General features: G+C 50.9%; 2 protein-coding genes across 2 annotated transcripts; both read right to left on the bottom strand.

The window, feature by feature from the left end:
- Window positions 1-25,365, bottom strand: ppp1r16a (protein phosphatase 1 regulatory subunit 16A). Its single transcript, NM_001078885.1, is given in 10 exon segments — window positions 1-620; window positions 875-1,043; window positions 1,869-1,998; window positions 2,460-2,535; window positions 2,850-2,975; window positions 3,755-3,879; window positions 4,128-4,231; window positions 5,439-5,584; window positions 8,046-8,116; window positions 24,761-25,365. Coding segments are annotated over 10 exon segments (1,650 nt in total). The 5' UTR covers window positions 25,011-25,365; the 3' UTR covers window positions 1-167.
- On the bottom strand, window positions 8,181-10,183 carry LOC116411769. Its single transcript, XM_031904627.1, has 2 exons — window positions 9,053-10,183; window positions 8,181-8,973 (listed from the first exon to the last, which is right to left on the bottom strand). Exons 1-2 carry the CDS (start codon window positions 9,804-9,806, stop codon window positions 8,345-8,347), a joined length of 1,383 nt encoding a protein of 460 aa, XP_031760487.1. The 5' UTR covers window positions 9,807-10,183; the 3' UTR covers window positions 8,181-8,344.
- Window positions 25,366-25,765: the final 400 nt, after the last annotated feature.

Consider the following 25,765-nt stretch of genomic DNA (forward strand, 5'->3'; position numbering starts at 1 on the left):
TAATATTATAGATACATTGCAACTTTATAAAATCCAGATTTATAAAAAGAGCCGAGGCGCCGCTCTGAGCTCCGCCCACCCCAGGAGCCCCCTATAAAAATACTTTGTTTGCTAAAAGATACTGGCCCTTTAATCCAGCTAGTGACACCTTCCAGGCTGTGCCCCAGTCACATCACCCCGCAGCAGGGTCTCTTCTCAGCTGGAGTGGTCTCCTCCGCCGGAGCAATGAGTTTCAGTAATGGGGGTTCCCCGCTTGCTGTAGTGTAATATACAGGCTCCTCAGGGGCGGAGCCTGAGGAGTCCTGTGCTTCAGAGTCAGACAGGGGGGGTGGGGGTGGCGCGTGCCTTTGGAGCTTGGCCGCTGCCCGCTGTCGTTTCAGCTCAGCCAATGTGTGGTGGGAGCGTTCATTGCTCAAGTCTGGGCCAGTGTCCCCCTGGGTGGCCAGCTGGTAGGACACACTGCGGTCCAAGCGCTTGGAAAAGGTGTGTTTGGAGGCGGGAACTAGACTCCCGTTCCGATGGAATGATTGGAGAGAGCTGGAAACTGGCACGTCGCTGCCCTCCGCTGGCCCCTCGTCTCCCTCATTTCTGGCGGCTTTCTCTGGCTCCGCCTCCGCGCTCTTGGATAAAATGAAAGAAAAATCATTGCCCTTTATTCTGTGCCAGCTATTAGCGGCTCCTACACTCAATGGGCCAATTCATATAACTATATATACATAGAGCACAGCTGTGGTTCAGAATATTTTAAGTTCAGACCCTGGCCCTGATCTGCCCCAAACTCCACCCACCTTCATTTAGCCCTTCCCCCTTCTAGAAGTTGGAAAATCTTATTGATAAAATGAATTCCCATACAGCCAATAGGGGGCAGACTCACCGGTTGGTGCTGCTGCATCTCTGTGTTGGTTGTTTTATCCTCATCCTCGTCCTGCTGTTCCACTTCATTCTCCCTGGAGCCTCGCTGCTGCCAGACCATGGCTTCCTTCTGGTGCTCCCTCCTGTACATATTGGTGCGCTCCGTCACACTCACCCGACGTACCACCTTCCTGCGCAGACACAGCACAGAGCCGTCACATGGGGGGCGGGGCCATGATGCCAATCTGATTGTAACCCCCCCCACTCTTTCTCATGATGTTACCTGACTAGGTATCACACTCCCTGTGCCTCTCTGTGCAGCAAAGTAACCCAAACATCTATGCAGTTGGTCTATTGTGATTCTATTTTGCCTGCACTGATAATGATTCACTGGGAAGCTAAAGTGGGACACAAGAGAGGGAGCTGGGAGACAGAGGATGCAAGCAAACACAAAGGGTTAAATGACTAGAGAGCCAGGGTAAGGGGGGAGATAACAGAGGGAATGACCAATGTGAGGCAAGTTACTGTATTTAACCCTATATGGATTGGGGGTCATTTGGAGAGGTCCAGCTTGATGGACTGTTGTCTTATATTCAACCCAAATGAACTGTGTGACTGTAACTCTCTGTGTGGGCGGAGCTGCTGGATCACACACAAAGCTGGACGGGATCCCATCAGAATGTGTCCCTTCCAGCAGCGCCAGTGCACATCCCACCCCCCAGCACCAGTGCACATCCCGCCCCCAGCGCCAGTGCACATCCCGCCCCCAGCGCCAGTGCACACCCCGCCCCCAGCGCCAGTGCACACCCCGCCCCCAGCGCCAGTGCACATCCCACCCCCTGCGCCAGTGCACATCCCACCCCCCAGCGCCAGTGCACATCCCACCCCCAGCGCCAGTGCACATCCCGACCCCAGCGCCAGTGCACATCCCACCCCCTGCGCCAGTGCACATCCCACCCCCAGCGCCAGTGCACATCCCACCCCCCAGCGCCAGTGCACATTCTACCCCCACATACCCTCTGCTGCCCGCACTGGACGTTCTCCTCTGCAGCGCTGTCCGGTGCTTGTCCTGTGATTTCCTGATAGCTTCATGTTTGTGCTTCAGCTCCAGGATCTTGGCTCGGACCTCCTCATCCCCACACACATCTGCCCAGGGGGAAACACAAGGAATTCGCTGGTAAAGGCCCCGATATGCAGCCAGGGGCCCCTCATATGTTCCTTAACAGAGCCAACCCGCTAGCCAAAGGACTGCCCTTCCCAGCCTCCCCAGTAAGTTACTGATACCCATACCTGGTGCACTCTTACCTTCCAGTTTGTGCCTGTATGTTACCCAACCACTTAGATTGTAAGCTCTATGGGGCAGGGACCTCCTTCCTACTGTGTCTCATACCACATGGCACTTATTCCATGCACTTTTATTTTATTTATTGTATTTATTTATTATAACACTTGTCCTCCCTGTGTGTAATTTTGTATTTGGTACAGTGCTGCGTACCCTTGTGGCGCTTTATAAATATATAAATACATACAAGTGTGGGCTACACTAGAGCAGCACTAGGCTCCCCCCACCCTAACTCCTAGACACACCCAGTTACAATCTCCCTTACCCAATGGCGTCTCATCCAGCTGTGACTTGGAGTTCAGGTCGGCCCCGTGCGCTACAAGTAGTTCCACCACATGGATCTGAAACCAAATGGAGAAACATAAGTCCAGTAAGGAAGGAACAGTCTGTACTGTATTAGAGAAGCTTAGGGCCACACTGCCTGGGGCCACACTGCCTGGGGCCACACTGCCTTGGGCCACACTGCCTGGGGCCACACTGCCTGGGGCCACACTGCCTGGGGCCACACTGCCTACACGTGTTTCCAGCTGGTTTGTGTTCCAGATGATTGCCTTGAGCTGCGTCACGCGTGTAACACTGATTGGGGGGGGGAAGGGGAAGAGTGGAGAATTAGGGGTTCAGCGTAAGCCCAAATCCCAACCACCCCCAAACTCACCTGTCCCCAGCAGGCAGCTGCATGTAGTGGCTCCCAGCCATCCTGGTCTCTGGCATTCACCTGCGCCTTGTGCTCCAGGAGAAGTTCCGCCGCCGCCAGATATCCATTCGCAGCCGCAATGTGCAACTAAACCAACAGGGGGCAGTCACACATCTGGGATCTACACATAAATCAGAGGGAGGGGAGAAGGGAGGGGAGAGCAGAGAAGAGCAAGTGGAGAAGGGAGGGAGGCGGAAGGGAGAGCAGAAAAGAGGGAGGAGAGAAGAGAGGGAGGTGGAAGGGAAAGCAGAAAAGAGGGAGGGGAAAAGAGGGAGGGAAAAAGAGAGGGAGGCGGAAGGGAAAGCAGAGGAGAGGGAGGGGAGAAGAGAGGGAGGTGGAAGGGAAAGCAGAAAAGAGGGAGGAGAGAAGAGAGGGAGGTGGAAGGGAAAGCAGAAAAGAGGGAGGGGAAAAGAGGGAGGGAAAAAGAGAGGGAGGCGGAAGGGAAAGCAGAGGAGAGGGAGGGGAGAAGAGAGGGAGGTGGAAGGGAAAGCAGAAAAGAGGGAGGAGAGAAGAGAGGGAGGTGGAAGGGAAAGCAGAAAAGAGGGAGGGGAAAAGAGGGAGGGAAAAAGAGAGGGAGGCGGAAGGGAAAGCAGAGGAGAGGGAGGGGAGAAGAGAGGGAGGTGGAAGGGAAAGCAGAAAAGAGGGAGGAGAGAAGAGAGGGAGGTGGAAGGGAAAGCAGAAAAGAGGGAGGGAAAAAGAGAGGGAGGCGGAAGGGAAAGCAGAGGAGAGGGAGGGGAGAAGAGAGGGAGGCGGGACAGCAAAGGAGGGGAGAGAGCAGAAGAGAGGGAGGCGGGACAGCAGAGAAGGGGGAGGGGAGAGAGGACAGTAAAAGGGAGAGGAGACAGAAGAAGGTGCCAATCACTTACCAAACTGGTGCCGTGAGGGTTGTGGGCATTCACCTCTCCCCCCGTCTCCACCAAATGCTGAATATCTTCCAACATGTGCTGCTCGGTGGCCCCGCGGCACTCCTCTATCTTCTCCTGGGTGATGCCTGTGGTACATTGGTGGGCAGCTTTATATACAGGCACACTCACACTCAAGTGTTCCATACTCTAATACACACACACTATCCTACAAGCAACTCTTCAGTAACACTGTCCCCCCCCCCCCCCAGGGAGCGATGCCCCTGAATGTGCCCCTCACAGTAATAAAACCCCAAAGCACTGTGCCACACAAATGCCCTTGGAGGTGGCAGGGCTCAGGTTAAGGTAAAGAACCCAGCCCCGCGGCTGCACCCACCTTGCTCGGCCATTGCCGTCTCAATATGATCCAGGGTCACATCATCCTCACAAAGGTCGTAGGGCATGTTCCCATCGGAGTTCACTGCCAGCAGGTTGGCACCACTGAGTAGGGAACATGAGAGAAGATTCAGGTCAGACACAAGGGGGCGCTGCTGTCCCTAGTTAGGGGGGGATTTCCCATGACAGAAGCTACAGGAGGAAGATTGGTATCTCCATCCATATTGTGGGGTTTTAAGGGGCCCAGGCCCAAGAGCCCAAACCCCTTCCCCCCAATAGTGTAACACAGCACCCATACACCCATACTTACAGCACCCAGATACCCATGCTTACAGCACCCATACTTACAGCACCCAGATACCCATGCTTACAGCACCCATACTTACAGCACCCATACATGCATGCTTACAGTACACATACTTACAGCACCCAGATACCCATGCTTACAGCACCCATACTTACAGCACCCAGATACCCATGCTTACAGCACCCATACTTACAGCACCCATACACCCATACTTACAGCACCCATACACCCATACTTACAGCACACATACTTACAGCACCCATACACCCATACTTACAGCACCCATACTTACAGTACCCATACTTACAGCACCCATACACCCATACTTACAGCACCCATACACCCATACTTACAGCACACATACTTACAGCACCCATACACCCATACTTACAGCACCCATACAACCATGCTTACAGCACCCATACTTACAGCACCCATACAACCATGCTTACAGCACCCATACTTACAGCACCCATACACGCATGCTTACAGTACCCATACTTACAGCACCCATACTTACAGCACCCATACAACCATGCTTACAGCACCCATACTTACAGCACCCATACACCCATACTTACAGCACACATACTTACAGCACCCATACAACCATGCTTACAGCACCCATACTTACAGCACCCATACAACCATGCTTACAGCACCCATACTTACAGCACCCATACACGCATGCTTACAGTACCCATACTTACAGCACCCATACTTACAGCACCCATGCTTACAGCACCCATACACCCATGCTTACAGCACCCATACACCCATGCTTACAGTACCCATACTTACAGCACCCATACACCCATGCTTACAGCACCCATACTTACAGCACCCATACACCATACTTACAGTACCCATACTTACAGCACCCATACTTACAGTACCCATACTTACAGCACCCATACACCCATGCTTACAGCACCCATACACCCATACTTAAAGTACCCATACACCCATGCTTACAGCACCCATACTTACAGCACCCATACTTACTGTTTGATGAGGAGTTCCACCAAGTGCAGATGGCCGCATGTTGCTGCAGCATGAAGAGGCGTCCATAGTTCACTATCACAGGCGTTTACATCCGCACCCGCACCAATCAGCATCCTGACAATCTCTTCATAGTCATCAATGCAGCACTGACGGGCACAGGGAGTTACAAAGGGGGTGACACTGAGCAAATGGGTTCCCTTCTACCCATATGTATAAATACAAATATACAGAGAGGGAATGTTCTGGGCACACAATAAGCTGTACCCCCATACTGTACTGTCTAAGGGAAACACTATGGCACCTCCTACCCATATGTATAAATACAAATATACAGAGAGGGAATGTTCTGGGCACACAATAAGCTGTACCCCCATACTGTACTGTCTAAGGGAAACACTATGGCACCCCCTACCCATATGTATAAATACAAATATACAGAGAAGGAATGTTCTGGGCACACAATAAGCTGTACCCCCATACTGTACTGTCTAAGGGAAACACTATGGCACCCCCTACCCATATGTATAAATACAAATATACAGAGAAGGAATGTTCTGGGCACACAATAAGCTGTACCCCCATACTGTACTGTCTAAGGGAAACACTATGGCACCTCCTACCCATATGTATAAATACAAATATACAGAGAAGGAATGTTCTGGGCACACAATAAGCTGTACCCCCATACTGTACTGTATAAGGGAAACACTATGGCACCCCCTACCCATATGTATAAATACAAATATACAGAGAAGGAATGTTCTGGGCACACAATAAGCTGTACCCCCATACTGTACTGTATAAGGGAAACACTATGGCACCCCCTACCCATATGTATAAATACAAATATACAGAGAAGGAATGTTCTGGGCACACAATAAGCTGTACCCCCATACTGTACTGTCTAAGGGAAACACTATGGCACCTCCTACCCATATGTATAAATACAAATATACAGAGAGGGAATGTTCTGGGCACACAATAAGCTGTACCCCCATACTGTACTGTCTAAGGGAAACACTATGGCACCCCCTACCCATATGTATAAATACAAATATACAGAGAAGGAATGTTCTGGGCACACAATAAGCTGTACCCCATACTGTACTGTCTAAGGGAAACACTATGGCACCCCCTACCCATATGTATAAATACAAATATACAGAGAGGGAATGTTCTGGGCACACAATAAGCTGTACCCCCATACTGTACTGTCTAAGGGAAACACTATGGCACCCCCTACCCATATGTATAAATACAAATATACAGAGAAGGAATGTTCTGGGCACACAATAAGCTGTACCCCCATACTGTACTGTCTAAGGGAAACACTATGGCACCCCCTACCCATATGTATAAATACAAATATACAGAGAAGGAATGTTCTGGGCACACAATAAGCTGTACCCCCATACTGTACTGTCTAAGGGAAACACTATGGCACCCCCTACCCATATGTATAAATACAAATATACAGAGAAGGAATGTTCTGGGCACACAATAAGCTGTACCCCCATACTGTACTGTCTAAGGGAAACACTATGGCACCTCCTACCCATATGTATAAATACAAATATACAGAGAGGGAATGTTCTGGGCACACAATAAGCTGTACCCCCATACTGTACTGTCTAAGGGAAACACTATGGCACCCCCTACCCATATGTATAAATACAAATATACAGAGAAGGAATGTTCTGGGCACACAATAAGCTGTACCCCCATACTGTACTGTCTAAGGGAAACACTATGGCACCTCCTACCCATATGTATAAATACAAATATACAGAGAGGGAATGTTCTGGGCACACAATAAGCTGTACCCCCATACTGTACTGTCTATGGGAAACACTATGGCATCTCCTACCCATATGTATAAATACAAATATACAGAGAGGGAATGTTCTGGGCACACAATAAGCTGTACCCCCCATACTGTACTGTCTAAGGGAAACACTATGGCACCCCCTACCCATATGTATAAATACAAATATACAGAGAGGGAATGTTCTGGGCACACAATAAGCTGTACCCCCATACTGTACTGTCTAAGGGAAACACTATGGCACCCCCTACCCATATGTATAAATACAAATATACAGAGAAGGAATGTTCTGGGCACACAATAAGCTGTACCCCCATACTGTACTGTCTAAGGGAAACACTATGGCACCCCCTACCCATATGTATAAATACAAATATACAGAGAGGGAATGTTCTGGGCACACAATAAGCTGTACCCCCATACTGTACTGTCTAAGGGAAACACTATGGCACCTCCTACCCATATATATAAATACAAATATACAGAGAGGGAATGTTCTGGGCACACAATAAGCTGTAACCCCATACTGTACTGTCCAAGGGAAACACTATGGCACCCCCTACCCATATGTATAAATACAAATATACAGAGAAGGAATGTTCTGGGCACACAATAAGCTGTACCCCCATACTGTACTGTCTAAGGGAAACACTATGGCACCCCCTACCCATATGTATAAATACAAATATACAGAGAAGGAATGTTGTGGGCACACAATGTGGGCGGGGTTGGGACAGGGCGGTGCCTGATGATACACACAGTGAGTAGTAGTGCAGACACACCTGGTGTAGCGCTGTCAGACCATCCTCATTGTACAAGTTTGGGCTGAATCCGTTCTGCAGTAAGTGACGCACTGAAAACAAGAAAGATAAAATTTCAGCCAAAAATAACAATATTCCTATAATACACCCCTCCCCCCAGCACTGGGAATCCCATCCCTGCAAGGGCCTAGGGACATTTGCCTGCAGAGCTTACAATCAAACTTTCTTTCCAAGTGCCCCTGGCAACCTGTACACAGTGATTTTATTATCCTGTATATATAATATATAGCACTGACACATGCAGCAGCGCAGTAAATCAATTACCTATCATTCCCAACTGTCCCTGCCCCAGTGAGCTTACAATCTAAGGTCCCTATGCCATGAACTATGGACCCCAGCGCTCCAAGGCCCAAACCCTGTGAGTCTGTATCGCTGGGAAACCCTGTGAGTCTGTATCTCTGGGCCCAAACCCTGTGAGTCTGTATCTCTGGGCCCAAACCCTGTGAGTCTGTATCTCTGGGCCCAAACCCTGTGAGTCTGTATCTCTGGGCCCAAACCCTGTGAGTCTGTATCTCTGGGCCCAAACCCTGTGACCCTGTATCTCTGGGCCCAAACCCTGTGAGTCTGTATCTCTGGGCCCAAACCCTGTGAGTCTGTATCTCTGGGCCCAAACCCTGTGAGTCTGTATCTCTGGGCCCAAACCCTGTGAGTCTGTATCTCTGGGCCCAAACCCTGTGAGTCTGTATCTCTGGGCCCAAACCCTGTGAGTCTGTATCTCTGGGCCCAAACCCTGTGAGTCTGTATCTCTGGGCCCAAACCCTGTGAGTCTGTATCTCTGGGCCCAAACCCTGTGAGTCTGTATCTCTGGGCCCAAACCCTGTGAGTCTGTATCTCTGGGCCCAAACCCTGTGAGTCTGTATCTCTGGGCCCAAACCCTGTGAGTCTGTATCTCTGGGCCCAAACCCTGTGACCCTGTATCTCTGGGCCCAAACCCTGTGACCCTGTATCTCTGGGCCCAAACCCTGTATCTCTGGGCCCAAACCCTGTGAGTCTGTATCTCTGGGCCCAAACCCTGTGAGTCTGTATCTCTGGGCCCAAACCCTGTGAGTCTGTATCTCTGGGCCCAAACCCTGTGAGTCTGTATCTCTGGGCCCAAACCCTGTGAGTCTGTATCTCTGGGCCCAAACCCTGTGAGTCTGTATCTCTGGGCCCAAACCCTGTGAGTCTGTATCTCTGGGCCCAAACCCTGTGAGTCTGTATCTCTGGGCCCAAACCCTGTGAGTCTGTATCTCTGGGCCCAAACCCTGTGACCCTGTATCTCTGGGCCCAAACCCTGTGAGTCTGTATCTCTGGGCCCAAACCCTGTGAGTCTGTATCTCTGGGCCCAAACCCTGTGAGTCTGTATCTCTGGGCCAAACCCTGTGAGTCTGTATCTCTGGGCCCAAACCCTGTGACCCTGTATCTCTGGGCCCAAACCCTGTGACCCTGTATCTCTGGGCCCAAACCCTGTGAGTCTGTATCTCTGGGCCCAAACCCTGTGAGTCTGTATCTCTGGGCCCAAACCCTGTGACCCTGTATCTCTGGGCCCAAACCCTGTGACCCTGTATCTCTGGGCCCAAACCCTGTGAGTCTGTATCTCTGGGCCCAAACCCTGTGAGTCTGTATCTCTGGGCCCAAACCCTGTGAGTCTGTATCGCTCCCAGCAACCTTTACCAGAATCCGATTGGTGGCACAAAGGCATTGTGGGAGGGGCGGTTCCGAGGGCCCGAGGTCCGTATCCATGAAACAAACCAGTGACAGGGGGACAATAGCAGGAGGGCAGCTGATATGAACAATGAAAGAGAAATGTCACCTCTTTATCTTTATTATTTGCCTGTTTGCTCAGCGCTGCACCTGTGTTGGCTCTCTGCTCCGTAACTACACTCAGCCGGCAGCTGGCAGCGCCAGTCTCAGCACGACATGCCAACAGCTACGGCCCTGCCCAGCAACAGACATGGCAGGATACGCAACACAGTAAGCAATAGCACCCCCAATGGCCTGGGGCAGTCACTGCAACACAGTAAGCAATAGCACCCCCAATGGCCTGGGGCAGTCACTGCAACACAGTAAGCAATAGCACCCCCAATGGCCTGGGGCAGTCACTGCAACACAGTAAGCAATAGCACCCCCAAAGGCCTGGGGCAGTCACTGCAACACAGTAAGCAATAGCACCCCCAAAGGCCTGGGGCACTGCAACCCCTACATACCCAGAAGCCCCTGTGCCTAGAGTGGCAGTGCCAGACCTCTGACCCATATAACATGGGCACAGCCTGGCAGTCTGGCTGTTAAAGAAGTTAAACACCTTGGTGGAAAGAGAATTCTGGGAGCTGTAGTTCTGCAACAGTCAGATTGGTAAATGTTACCCCAAACCGAGACAAGTAATTCCCTAGTTGCCGGGCAGTACCCTGAAAAGGCTGGATATGGCACAGTGCCCGGTGCCCGCTTGCACATGCCGGTTTGGGGTGCGGCACCTCCGGGAGTTCAGCCTGTTTGTATTGGCTGCTCTGTGGGTACAACTGTCTGTTGGGTAAATATGTTTCCCTAACAATGTCTTTAACCACTGAAGGGCTTATTCATGAGAAGGGCACAAGTAATGCAACCCACCATCAGCCCAGCACCGGCAACTGGCATTGTCCAACTGCAACTCCCAGACAGCAGCCAGGCAGAAACTGGGAAATGAACCCCAAAATAAAAGGTCAGTACCAGTCTGTCAGTAACGTCACTGGGCAGCCAGGCAGAAACTGGGAAATGAACCCCAAAATAAAAGGTCAGTACCAGTCTGTCAGTAACGTCACTGGGCAGCCAGGCAGAAACTGGGAAATGAACCCCAAAATAAAAGGTCAGTACCAGTCTGTCAGTAACGTCACTGGGCAGCCAGGCAGAAACTGGGAAATGAACCCCAAAATAAAAGGTCAGTACCAGTCTGTCAGTAACGTCACTGGGCAGCCAGGCAGAAACTGGGAAATGAACCCCAAAATAAAAGGTCAGTACCAGTCTGTCAGTAACGTCACTGGGCAGCCAGGCAGAAACTGGGAAATGAACCCCAAAATAAAAGGTCAGTACCAGTCTGCCAGTAACGTCACTGGGCAGCCAGGCAGAAACTGGGAAATGAACCCCAAAATCACAATCCAAATGGCCAACAGGCAGAAAAGTGCCATCACCAGGCCATTACCCAGCATTCACAGGGCTACAGGCCCGTCACATATACACAGTATAAAGTGATATTCCCATGGGGGTTCCTCAAGGTGCTAGGTTCCTGGGTTAACCCCACCCACACCCAAAAAAAAAAAAAAAAATTGTTCTACCCATGAGCAAATCTGCATGGCGCTTTACTGGCTTCATTTCACGTTACACTTTCTACTGGTCTAGTAACCCATAGCAACCATCAGTTAAAATAATGTCAAGCATGTGATTGGCTGTTGTGGGTTGTCACTGCTACTTTACCCCCAGTGTGATTTGTCCTTTTCCCATAAGCACCAGGATCCTGGCTAAATGCCCTTAATTAAAGGGACATGGTCATTAATTGTAAAATAATCCTAGTATGGTGTGCCCGCGCCCCATCACTCTGCCTACCATGCGTCATATCTTGCTATCTGCTTCTTGATAAGGATGCTCTCCGTAGCAACCAAAAAGTGGGGCAGAGGAGGGAAAGGGGCGGGGCATGGATAAAGGAGAAGTAAAAAGAAGAAGCAGAACAAACCCAATAATTCCCTAGGGAACAGACAGCTATAGAGATTCCGGGATAGGGTGAGGCGGAATGATACAAAAGGCACAGAATGACTGATTGTCCTGAGCCTTGTACCGTTTCTGTGACAAAAGTCAGTTGTTATTTAGGGTTACCTTCCCCTTTAGGTGCAATTAGGAGTGGAAAGACCAGTTATTAGACGGTACCACAGGGAGCTGAGGGCACAGTGCCAGTCCTGGAGCGCCAGGATTACATGGTAGCAGCCCTCAGCCTTTCCTCTCTCGCGCTCTGTCTCTCGCGCTCTGTCTCTCGCGCTCTGTCTCTCGCGCTCTGTCTCTCGTGCTCTGTCTCTCGTGCTCTGTCTCTCTCTATGGAAGGCGAGTCAGTTCCTGAGTACAAAGGCCCCGGAGTCTGTGCCAAGGAATGCCCACCTACTGCCAGTACACGGGGGGAGCGCCACTCTGCTTGCTCTGCCTTATAATTTCCTAACCAGATGCCTAAGAATAAACTCAACATTCTATTTCATGTTCCTCCCTGCCTCTCATGAACTACTTGTGGGTCCAACAGCACCACGCCCTGGGGTTACCCATATACACAAATGTATTCATGAGTCTCAGTACCTCAGCATAGAAATACTGGTACTGTGAGAACCTTCCCAAGCTCCCCTCACTGTGCTCCCAGGGTCCAACAGCACCACGCCCTGGGGTTACCCATATACACAAATGTATTCATGAGTCTCAGTACCTCAGCATGGAAATACTGGTACTGTGAGAACCTTCCCAAGCTCCCAGAACCTCCAGCAATACCAATAGGAAGCAGCGATTTTGGTCTCCCGTTCCCTACACTTGTTGTCGTGGCTTCCCCTTCCCAACCCATCCCCATAGCAGGTCTGAAAATAGGGATCAGTCCAGTCTCCAACAGAACAATGTATGGGACCCCCACATTACTGCCCCTCCCATGAAGCCAGTGTTGGAGCCTCCATGCCATCAGGAACCCTCACAGTTACCTTTTCCTACTGCCCAAGCCCTACACGTTCTACTAAGAGTCGTTCTCCATGAAATCTTAATTTCATTTCAAAGTCCTCATTTCCCATCAAGTTCATACACGCCTCATCCCCTTCTATACTGGTTCTGAACAGACCCAGACTTTGTTCTCGTTTGGCCCATCCATGCAGTTAAGTCCCTCTTATCCCTTCAGTGATAGCATCTTATAGGCCAACTCCTTAACACTGTCTTACCTTTATTGATTTTCTCTTATGACCCAACCATTCTAGAAAAACATGTAAACATGGCACAGCCCAGACCCTTTAATAAAATCTTTGTAAGGCCCAAAGCACTTTAGGTTCTAGGTATTCCTATAGCTGGCTGTGGAAACAGAAGATTTCTAGGCTGGGTCACGTTGGCCTAAACTGCCCTGGAGTCTTGGCAGGAGCATGCATTGCTACAGTATGGCTGCATGTTGCATGTGACTCTAATTAATCTAATTAATAGAGTACTTTCCCTAATGAGCACTGTCCATCTGGTTCATGGGGTGACTGGGCCAATGCTTCTCCACTGAGGCACATCATGAGAGGTAAATGGGGAAAGTCCTAAGCTCAGGCCCCACACTGCCTGGTTCTAAGAGAATCTGAATCCTGAGATTTGCCCTAACCTCAGGCAACTTGTTATACCATCTGGTTCTGTAGGTTCTGAACCTGGAACAGAGGTCACAAACAAGCCACCATTGTTCTTACACAGACTTGGATAGAAAAGTCCACTAACTGCTCAAAGTCAGACCAAGTGGTGAACCTCAAGCATCCCATGATCGTTATGTTTGCAGTGATATGCGCCAGTGCAGACCAGTTGGGAGAGGATTGTACCATGGGTCCATCCGGACCTATGCCAACACTAATTCCAAGCCAGACTGATACCTGTATGAGACGCAATAATACTGGATATGGACATCATAATTATTATTATTATTAACATGTAGACGACATTCTCACGAGTGGCCAAGGACTCGGCAGGCAATGGTGGCCCCGTATGGGCAGCTTGGTCCGTGTTGTTTGTTGCCTCGGTGACAGATGAGTTTAAGCTCCTTGGGGCAGGGCCCGGAGACAGAAATGTCGCTTATTGCTGGAGCTAAGGGTGTGATATTACAATATCCCTTTATTCTTTGTCAATAGGGTGGAACAAACAAGGAAATCTCCAGGACACCACAACTAATGGGAACTATAAACCGACCTGACAAAGGGCCACTTCTAGGGAATAAGAGACTGATTGTGCTGGTTACTGATTGGCCAGCTCTACAGATCAGCTTATAGGAGGGAAGGATTAACCCAGAGATCCCCAAACTCTCTCCCCCCCCCAGGGGTCAAAGTATCCGACAGCAGCCCAGTCCCAAACGAAATCCATAACCTTGTTATGGGCTAAGGGGGCCCAACCTGAAGGCCAGTTAGGGGGGGATTTGGGGTAAGTGCTTATTTGTGCCATGGGTACCCCTGGAACTATAGCGGGGTGACTGTTACCCCAATGTTTCTATATATCTGTAACCTTGTTATGGGCTAAGGGGGCCCAGCCTGAAGGCCAGTTAGGGGGGATTTGGGGTGAGTGCTTATTTGTGCTCTGGGTACCCCTGGAACTATAGCGGGGTGACTGTTACCCCAATGTTTCTATATATCTGTAACCTTGTTATGGGCTAAGGGGGCCCAGCCTGAAGGCCAGTTAGGGGGGGATTTGGGGTGAGTGCTTATTTGTGCCCTGGGTACCCCTGGAACTATAGAGGGGTGACCGTTACCCCAATGTTTCTATATATCTGTAACCTTGTTATGGGCTAAGGGGGCCCAGCCTGAAGGCCAGTTAGGGGGGGATTTGGGGTGAGTGCTTGTGCCGTGGGTACCCCTGGAACTATAGCGGGGTGACTGTTACCCCAATGTTTCTATATATCTGTAACCTTGTTATGGGCTAAGGGGGCCCAGCCTGAAGGCCAGTTAGGGGGGGATTTGGGGTGAGTGCTTATTTGTGCCCTGGGTACCCCTGGAACTATAGCGGGGTGACTGTTACCCCAATGTTTCTATATATCTGTAACCTTGTTATGGGCTAAGGGGGCCCAGCCTGAAGGCCAGTTAGGGGGGATTTGGGGTGAGTGCTTATTTGTGCCCTGGGTACCCCTGGAACTATAGCGGGGTGACTGTTACCCCAATGTTTCTATATATCTGTAACCTTGTTATGGGCTAAGGGGGCCCAGCCTGAAGGCCAGTTAGGGGGACATTTGGGGTGAGTGCTTATTTGTGCCCTGGGTACCGCTGGAACTATAGCGGGGTGACTGTTACCCCAATGTTTCTATATATCTGTAACCTTGTTATGGGCTAAGGGGGCCCAGCCTGAAGGCCAGTTAGGGGGGTGATTTGGGGTGAGTGCTTATTTGTGCCCTGTGTACCCCTGGAACTATAGCGGGGTGACTGTTACCCCAATGTTTCTATATATCTGTAACCTTGTTATGGGCTAAGGGGGCCCAGCCTGATGGCCAGTTAGGGGGGGATTTGGGGTGAGTGCTTATTTGTGCCCTGGGTACCCCTGGAACTATAGCGGGGTGACTGTTACCCCAATGTTTCTATATATCTGTAACCTTGTTATGGGCTAAGGGGGCCCAGCCTGAAGGCCAGTTAGGGGGGGATTTGGGGTGAGTGCTAATATATTTGGGAAGCTTTCCAGAAAAATAAACTGGGCAACACCATGGAAGTTGTTACATTATAAATCCTGCTGCTGCCCAAGCCGGTATCACTATTCCCTATAATCCCACAAGAAATGATGGGACCCAGCTTAACTCACAGAACCAGGAGACATATCTACCAATTGCATGTATGCATTTATATGTATGTATATACACAGAACAACCACCATTTTATGTTTTTTAGGAAATGGAAAAAATGGTGTAAAATCCAGGAAATTATACAATCAGGGAAAATTTATTGTACAATATATATTGGTGGGACCACAAAAAAGGCATAAAATTAGGGGAAACTAGGGAAAATTCAGGGTCAAAATGAAGAATCACTGTATATATATGTGTGTGTATTTACATGTGTGTATTTACATGTATGTCTTTAGAAAGCATCACAAATGTACACAGTGGGGACATGGTCCCTGCCCCAAAGAGCTTACAATCCATTATTAGAGGGACAGAGGGGAGGGGATACGTGGAGTCGCACGTAAGGAAAATACACACTGTTTCCATTAATCATCTTCACACAGCTTGATCAATAAGCCTCACCCCATTATTACCCATCATATATACATTTGAACCAACCCGAGCCAATGAACATCGTTATGCACAAAACAGCGGGCCCAATCGGCAAGGGCACTCCTGTGACATTGAAGCATAAAACAGTTTATCGGATCTTTGTGATAACGTCGTGTAAACAGCGATATCACTATCAGCGCACTGCGGCCTGGCATTCCGTTTGCGCGACAGCAATGACTTTCCCCATGCGGCCTAGCGAGCGCAGCTCTAATAGTCCTATCAATAAATCAATAGGATTTCATTTGTGGCCATTCCAATAGCTAAAGTGCTGGCATCAAGTGGAGCTTAAATGGCAAGTAATGAAATTCCCATTCAGCTTTTAATAAATAACAGGCAGAAGTGATCTCACAGACACCGATAAAGACCCCCAGGGACACCAGGCAGAAGTAATCTCACAGACAGGGATCAAGACCCCCAGGGACACCAGGCAGAAGTAATCTCACAGACAGGGATCAAGACCCCCAGGGACACCAGGCAGAAGTAATCTCACAGACAGGGATCAAGACCCCCAGGGACACCAGGCAGAAGTGATCTCACAGACACCGATAAAGACCCCCAGGGACACCAGGCAGAAGTGATCTCACAGACAGGGATCAAGACCCCCAGGGACACCAGGCAGAAGTGATCTCACAGACAGGGATCAAGACCCCCAGGGACACCAGGCAGAAGTAATTTCACAGACAGGGATCAAGACCCCCAGGGACACCAGGCAGAAGTGATCTCACAGACAGGGATCAAGACCCGCAGGGACACCAGGCAGAAGTAATCTCACAGACAGGGATCAAGACCCCCAGGGACACCAGGCAGAAGTGATCTCACAGACAGGGATCAAGACCCCCAGGGACACCAGGCAGAAGTAATCTCACAGACAGGGATCAAGACCCCCAGGGACACCAGGCAGAAGTAATCTCACAGACAGGGATCAAGACCCCCAGGGACACCAGGCAGAAGTGATCTCACAGACAGGGATCAAGACCCCCAGGGACACCAGGCAGAAGTGATCTCACAGACAGGGATCAAGACCCCCAGGGACACCAGGCAGAAGTGATCTCACAGACAGGGATCAAGACCCCCAGGGACACCAGGCAGAAGTGATCTCACAGACAGGGATCAAGACCCCCAGGGACACCAGGCAGAAGTAATCTCACAGACACCGATAATGACCCCCAGGGACACCAGGCAGAAGTGATCTCACAGACAGGGATCAAGACCCCCAGGGACACCAGGCAGAAGTGATCTCACAGACAGGGATCAAGACCCCCAGGGACACCAGGCAGAAGTGATCTCACAGACCCCCAAAAGCACAGGAGACAGGGAGTTGTGCAATGTGTGATGATTACATGGGACCCCACCCCAGAGTTCCTCAAAGTAAAAGGTGCCCAAACCGGGACAGATTTAAGCTGGTCCTTCAGACCGATTCTGCAGCTTATCTGCCTGTGTATGGGGGGGGGCACTGGCCGACATCTGCCCCTAAATCATCCCAAAACTAAGTTTAAGTTATGTTGCATAGGGAACGGTGGAAGCAGTGGAAGCCTACAGTTATATGTGGTTGCTAGGTTCAGTGGGTATGACAACAAGAGAAGCCAGTATACGTGTTCCCTCACATCTAACTACTCCCGGCCAGGCTGCGGCCCACTCTCCGTGTAATCCTCTCAGGGAAATGCTGTGCTGTGAAATCTAATTATCCAACAGGTGTCACACCCACTGACCCCCAGCACTGCGGAACCTTATACACGTGTGGGAGTGGGGCCGCCCAAATTCCTTCACTTTCAGGACAGGGACCCCCTGCCAGACATTGCCTTTTGTGGTACAAACCCACAACTATTCAGTCCTAGTGGCTCAGGGGCCAGGAATCTACTTTAATTAAACATAGAATTAACCTGGGGCCCTGGTTGGTGCCACAAAACAGCACCCCCCCCAGAGGATTTACCTCTAATGTAAACAAAACTGTGGTTTCACTTCCAAGGCCCCAGCAGGTGGAGGAGGTTTGGCCACTCCCACACCTGTTAACCCTTTCCCAGCTCACTGGGGGTTAACTAAGCAACCTGTCCAGTTTCTCTTCCACAAGGAACAGGTTCTGCTATAAAGAAGCAAATAAATAATCTCCTTTCATCAGCCCAAGACAAGCATTGGGCAGCTGCAACCTGTCCTACCCAATCAAGTATTTGTACAACTTGGCCACACACACTGATGGGAGGATTGTATGGGTTGAACAGACTGAGCCCTCTTCCTCCATCTTCTGGGTCCCTAACACTGAGGACCGGACCTTCGCTCACAGCAATTACACCAGGCAGTCGGCCATTTTGCCCAGCACACAGAGAATGATACCATTTGTGTGACAGGTCACAAGGCCACAGTACTTCCGGACAGATTTTTTTTTATATATGGGGGGAATGAAAATTGTGACACCCCAGGAAATACAACTCTATATATCATCCAACCTTACATGTAGGCCATTATTTCTGTTCCCTGATAATGACAGGTGATATGCAGGGTTGCCATCCTTTCTGAGAAAAAAATACTTTATTTTTAACTTTTTCCCCTACTGATAACATTGGCATCAAGGATAATTTTTACCAGCCAGGTGGAAAGCCTAGTGAAATCCCCCACTCCATTCCTACACAAACCCCCACCCCCGTTTTCCTGTCTGGAAGGATGTAACTTCCTGCCAGGTCCATTACAGGAAGTGCAAGGAAAAAGCTTCCCCCATCCATCTAAACAAAGAGCCACAGTACAGCACAAACCCAAAGTTCCACCTATGAATAAGGCGCCTCTCGTACCCACCCAGGGATGTTCCAGGTTCCTATCCCATTGGGCTTTACCCGGGAATATTTATTTGATGGGGACCCAGTTTCACCCCCTCAGTGACTTTCTCAGTTCCCAAAACACAAATTCAACTTTGTCGGCTGAATAGACCTAGACAGTTTGGGATGGGGAGTGCAACTGATTTCCTTTATTTGTCACTCAACACCCCCCACCCACACTTACAGGAAGTTGGGCAGGAAGTGGCACAGAGAGGGGCTGCCCATCCATTTCCCATTCCCTGCAACTTTACCAGGATTCATCTGAGGCATCCTTAGACTGCCGGCTAAGGGATAATATAAAGGCACAAGGCTACAGGGAACTCTGAGTATCACTCATGTATTATAAGGGATAATGTACCCCCTACTGTAAATGATAAGGATATTAGCAGTCACTGAGGGGTTCTGTGCCCATATAAAGGCACAAGGCTGCAGGCTGAGTTATACAGGGAACTCTGAGTATCACTCATGTATTATAAGGGATAATGTACCCCCTACTGTAAATGATAAGGATATTAGCAGTTACTGAGGGGTTCTGTGCCCCCCATATAAAGGCACAAGGCTGCAGGCTGAGTTACACAGGGAACTCTGAGTATCACTCATGTATTATAAGGGATAATGTACCCCCTACTGTAAATGATAAGGATATTAGCAGTCACTGAGGGGCTCTGTGCCCATATAAAGGCACAAGGCTGCAGGCTGAGTTATACAGGGAACTCTGAGTATCACTCATGTATTATAAGGGATAATGTACCCCCTACTGTAAATGATAAGGATATTAGCAGTCACTGAGGGGCTCTGTGCCCCCCATATAAAGGCACAAGGCTGCAGGCTGAGTTATACAGGGAACTCTGAGTATCACTCGTGTATTATAAGGGATAATGTACCCCCTACTGTAAATGATAAGGATATTAGCAGTCACTGAGGGGTTCTGTGCCCATATAAAGGCACAAGGCTGCAGGCTGAGTTATACAGGGAACTCTGAGTATCACTCATGTATTATAAGGGATAATGTACCCCCTACTGTAAATGATAAGGATATTAGCAGTCACTGAGGGGCTCTGTGCCCATATAAAGGGACAAGACTGCAGGTCAAGGAACCTGATACTTTCTAGCATATACAGGTTACTTTAATGGATGCAGGTCATTAAACAGTGTTGTTTCTGCCGTACTCAGAACTGCATTTCCAGGGGCCCCTTCCTTTCCTGGCTCTAAGTGGCTCTTTACAGGCTACGGCTATGGTGGGCTCCGTCTCGGCACAGCACTTGAGACCATCTGGAGCTGCTGCCACGTACAGCTGGGGACACCGTGACACTGTGGCTGCTGCACAATATTAGCCGCTCCCATATGGTCCCTGATTATAATCAGACAATACAGCGACTGTAATTGATCCCCTTTATGGAGGGCCGGGGAGGGGGGGGGGGGGATTTACTGCACTTATGATCTGACATGAATCTCTAGATAAAAGCCACAGCTGCCTGCAACTGCACAGAGAGGAACCAGCAGAGGATTATGGGTACAAACAGGTCTGGACCTGGCATTCCCAAGGCACAAACAGCCCCCCCCCCAGCCCAATAAATAGTGACTGTCTGTGGCACCTTACAGCCCCCCTGGCATTCCCAGTACCCAGAGGCACAAACAGCCCCCCCCAGCCCAATAAATAGTGACTGTCTGTGGCACCTTATAGCCCCCCTGGCATTCCCAGTACCCAGAGGCACAAACAGCCCCCCCCAGCCCAATAAATAGTGACTGTCTGTGGCACCTTACAGCCCCCCTGGCATTCCCAGTACCCAGAGGCACAAACAGCCCCCCCCCAAGCCCAATAAATAGTGACTGTCTGTGGCACCTTACAGCCCCCCTGGCATTCCCAGTACCCAGAGGCACAAACACCCCCCCCCAGCCCAATAAATAGTGACTGTCTGTGGCACCTTACAGCCCCCCTGGCATTCCCAGTACCCAGAGGCACAAACAGCCCCCCCCCCAGCCCAATAAATAGTGACTGTCTGTGGCACCTTACAGCCCCCCTGGCATTCCCAGTACCCAGAGGCACAAACAGCCCCCCCCCAGCCCAATAAATAGTGACTGTCTGTGGCACCTTACAGCCCCCCTGGCATTCCCAGTACCCAGAGGCACAAACAGCCCCCCCAGCCCAATAAATAGTGACTGTCTGTGGCACCTTACAGCCCCCCTGGCATTCCCAGTACCCAGAGGCACAAACAGCCACCCCAGCCCAATAAAAAGTGACTGTCTGTGGCACCTTACAGCCCCCCTGGCATTCCCAGTACCCAGAGGCACAAACAGCCCCCCCCCCCAGCCCAATAAATAGTGACTGTCTGTGGCACCTTACAGCCCCCTGGCATTCCCAGTACCCAGAGGCACAAACAGCCCCCCCCCCCAGCCCAATAAATAGTGACTGTCTGTGGCACCTTACAGCCCCCCTGGCATTCCCAGTACCCAGAGGCACAAACAGCCCCCCCCAGCCCAATAAATAGTGACTGTCTGTGGCACCTTACAGCCCCCCTGGCATTCCCAGTACCCAGAGGCACAAACAGCCCACCCCCAGCCCAATAAATAGTGACTGTCTGTGGCACCTTACAGCCCCCCCTGGCATTCCCAGTACCCAGAGGCACAAACAGCCCCCCCAGCCCAATAAATAGTGACTGTCTGTGGCACCTTACAGCCCCCCCTGGCATTCCCAGTACCCAGAGGCACAAACAGCCCCCCCAGCCCAATAAATAGTGACTGTCTGTGGCACCTTACAGCCCCCCTGGCATTCCCAGTACCCAGAGGCACAAACAGCCCCCCCCCAGCCCAATAAATAGTGACTGTCTGTGGCACCTTACAGCCCCCCCTGGCATTCCCAGTACCCAGAGGCACAAACAGCCCCCCCAGCCCAATAAATAGTGACTGTCTGTGGCATCTTACAGCCCCCCTGGCATTCCCAGTACCCAGAGGCACAAACAGCCCCCCCCCCAGCCCAATAAATAGTGACTGTCTGTGGCACCTTACAGCCCCCCCCGGCATTCCCAGTACCCAGAGGCACAAACAGCCCCCCCAGCCCAATAAATAGTGACTGTCTGTGGCACCTTACAGCCCCCCCGGCATTCCCAGTACCCAGAGGCACAAACAGCCCCCCCCCAGCCCAATAAATAGTGACTGTGGCACCTTACAGCCCCCCTGGCATTCCCAGTACCCAGAGGCACAAACAGCCCCCCCCCAGCCCAATAAATAGTGACTGTCTGTGGCATCTTACAGCCCCCCTGGCATTCCCAGTACCCAGAGGCACAAACAGCCCCCCCCCAGCCCAATAAATAGTGACTGTCTGTGGCATCTTACAGCCCCCCTGGCATTCCCAGTACCCAGAGGCACAAACAGCCCCCCCCCCCAGCCCAATAAATAGTGACTGTCTGTGGCACCTTACAGCCCCCCTGGCATTTGCCAGAACCCACAGATTGCCAGTCCGGGCCTGGGTGCAAACAGGTAAGTTATGGAATTAGGGGGGGGGGGAGTAGACCATCTCTGTTGCTTGGGTCTGGGGGAACTCCTCCTCCCCGGGTGCTGTCAGCCCTCCAGCAGAATGCTAAGAATGTTACCAATGTAAGAGCCGGATGGGGGAGCAGGTTGCAGGGAGCAGGTTTCACATAGACTTTTCTGACAGACTTAGGGGCACATTCACTAAAGGTGCTGGGATTATCCCCATTGGTTTTATGGGCACACAGTCCTGATAGATGATTAAGTGGCGGGTCACATATACAGGCCTGGGTGGGTTATATAGGAACAGCACCACTATATACACAATGCCCCTATATACACATACCCCTGCCCCTATATACACATACCCCTGCCCCTATATACACATACCCCTGCCCCTATATACACATACCCCTGCCCCTATATACACATACCCCTGCCGCTATATACACATACCCCTGCCCCTATATGCACATACCCCTGCCCCTATATGCACATACCCCTGCCCCTATATGCACATACCCCTGCCCCTATATACACATACCCCTGCCCCTATATACACATACCCCTGCCCCTATATACACATACCCCTGCCCCTATATACACATACCCCTGCCGCTATATACACATACCCCTGCCCCTATATGCACATACCCCTGCCCTATATACACATACCCCTGCCCCTATATACACATACCCCTGCCCCTATATACACATACCCCTGCCCCTATATACACATACCCCTGCCCCTATATACACATACCCCTGCCCCTATATACACATACCCCTGCCCCTATATACACATACCCCTGCCCCTATATACACATACCCCTGCCCCTATATACACATACCCCTGCCCCTATATACACATACCCCTGCCCCTATATAGCACTTCCTGGGTAACACAGCTGGCTCCCCATTTCCCAGCATGCTTCTCCCTTGTTTCTTTAATTATTTGATGGAGCACTGTGGGAGTTATATTTTAGCCACATCTAGGGACCCAGTATATAAGGACACACTGATTAACAATGTAGTGGGAATGTGCGAGTGGGGAGGAAACCCACACATACATGGGGAGGACATACAGATCCCTTGCAGATAGGGCCCTGGCTGGGATCGACCCTAGGGCCCCATTGCTGCAGGGCAGCGCAGAGGCATAGGAATGCTCAGGAGAAAGTTTAGAAAAGAACGCTGGGATCCAGTCAGAACATATTTTGGTTCCACTAAGACAGGGGAGAAGGGGCTTCCCAATAGGACACAGCTGGTCATTCTTCTGCCCCCCTCCACCCCACCCTGGGGAACCAAGAAGGCAAAGTGGGCCCCCAGCCCTGAATATAACAATGGAATCTGGCCCCCGGGGGTGTGAGCGTGCCAGGCTGTCAGGATAATGAAGGTTAGAGGACAGCTGCCCAAGGCCCAAGCAACCATGGCTGGGGCAACAACTGCTAAGGAGCAGCTGAGCATGCTGGGAGACATCATTCGCAATGGCAGAAAGACTGAAGGGACTGGAGCCAGAGGGGTGTGTAACGGGCCATTAGCTATGAAGGGCCGTATCAAGTCCATTTGTGGCTCTCAGGCTGCAGCCTGCACCTAATTCCAAGGAGACATGTAGCGCGCACAGGAACACATTCATAAATGGGAATAAGGATTTTATTAAAGAGATATGGCATCTAACCAAGAGGATCAGTGATTGGCTAAGTGCTGCGGGTGGGGGGGGGCCCATAAAACTGGGCACAGTAACCCCCATGCTGCATGGCACAGAATGTTTCCTTAATACTAATGAAGATAAAAGCCATTCTGCTTGGCTGCCAGTAACATACACCCCACCCACTTCCACTTTAATCACGCCCCCTCCCCTGCTAGCCCCGCCCAGCACTGGCCCCTCCCTTGCCCCTCTGCCCTAGGGACACAGAGAACCTCAAAGTTTTGCACCAAGGCGCTGTGTAGTGCTCCGAGCAGCTTCTCGGTATTAATCAGTTTCTATGCACCCTGCATGTCTCCTTAGAATTCGGTGCAGGCTGCAGTCTGTGCTGCCAGCATCATCCAGGGTTTATAAAGCGCCAAGCCCGCCCACAGCGCAGTAAAATAAATGGGCATGTACATTGAACATACAGGGTATCAGTGCCCCCCAGGCACTACACTGTATAAACCCCCACCAATCAACTGGGCCGGGTATCAGCACCCAAACTTAACACAATGTAGGGTATCAAGCCCTGACCAAGAAACTGTGCCGGGCCTCAACCCCCAACCAAAAGGGCATCTACCCCCAGTCAACACACTGCAAATAATATAAACCCCCAATGTAAACAACGGACAGGATATCAACCCCCAAGCAATACACTGCACAGTAAGGCAAACAGAATGCCCAGCATGGAAGCCAGCAGAACTATGTGCAAGAGAGAAACTCTGGGGGGCATTTAGTACAATTACCCCAGGGGTACAAGTGGCAGGTTCCTTACCTTCCTCGATATCGTTGCGGGCAGCGGCCTCCAGTAGGGTGACATTTTGGGGGAACATGACCCTTCGCTCTTCCTTGCTCCCCTGCTTCTTTTGCCTCCCCTTTGCCTTCTTTCCTTGCCCATCTTTCTCAAACTGTGCCCACTTCTTCAGCTGCTGTGCCCGCCGTTTCTGGGCATGCTTCAGCCTCTCCTGAGTAGTCATCCGGCTCACTGCCGGCATCTCCGACAGCAGCTCCATGTGCTCCGCCATGACGGCACTTAGGGGTGCTCACAGATAAAGTCGTGCCAAGGGTACCCACCCTCCTGAGATAAAAGTGTAGGACTAGAGAGAGGCAGAGTGGGCATCAGCATGGCATCTCCATGTGCCACCCACACCGGTCCATGTGTTTTGTACCCAAACAGCAGATTAGATGCCCCCTCCGGTGCCAGTAGAGAAGAGTTTAGTATAAGGTATCATGCCATCACCCTGGCACTGCCCAGGCACAGGGCACATCCGCACTCACAAGCCCACATCCTTACCGACAATAAGCCCCCGGTGCCAACAACAGACCCATGCGTGGCTACCCTGGCCGGGGCAAATCATGGTCACTGAGGGGCAGTGTGTGCCACTCTTCCTTTGTAAATCCAGGTAGGAATGTGGGGGGCAACTGTTAGTCCAAGTACAGGCCCCTCAGCATATGCAGGTAGGAATGTGGGGGGCAACTGTTAGTCCAAGTACAGGCCCCTCAGCATATGCAGGTAGGAATGTGGGGGGCAACTGTTAGTCCAAGTACAGGCCCCTCAGCATATGCAGGTAGGAATGTGGGGGGCAACTGTTAGTCCAAGTACAGGCCCCTCAGCATATGCCCGGCACCCTCAGGGGTATCTGGTGGGCACAGGGGTACCCATGCTGGGGGCCACTTTCTGGAATCAGTTAAAGTGAAGGGGTCGCTCTGTAATTGGAGGGACTGTTTGGGGGGCTGGTATTTCGTGGGGGGCTGGTATTTGGGGGGGGGCTGGTATTTG

Source organism: Xenopus tropicalis, chromosome 6, assembly GCF_000004195.4.
Source record: "Xenopus tropicalis strain Nigerian chromosome 6, UCB_Xtro_10.0, whole genome shotgun sequence".
Classification (NCBI taxonomy): Eukaryota; Metazoa; Chordata; class Amphibia; order Anura; family Pipidae; genus Xenopus; species Xenopus tropicalis.

Coding starts and splice junctions, on each gene's coding strand:
- LOC116411769 (XM_031904627.1), bottom strand. CDS start 9,806: ATGGATACGGACCTCGGGCCCTCGGAACCGCCCCTCCCACAATGCCTT. Junction 8,974..9,052: donor CACAGGGTTTGGGCCCAGAG/ATACAGGGTTTG, acceptor TTGGGCCCAGAG/ATACAGACTCACAGGGTTTG.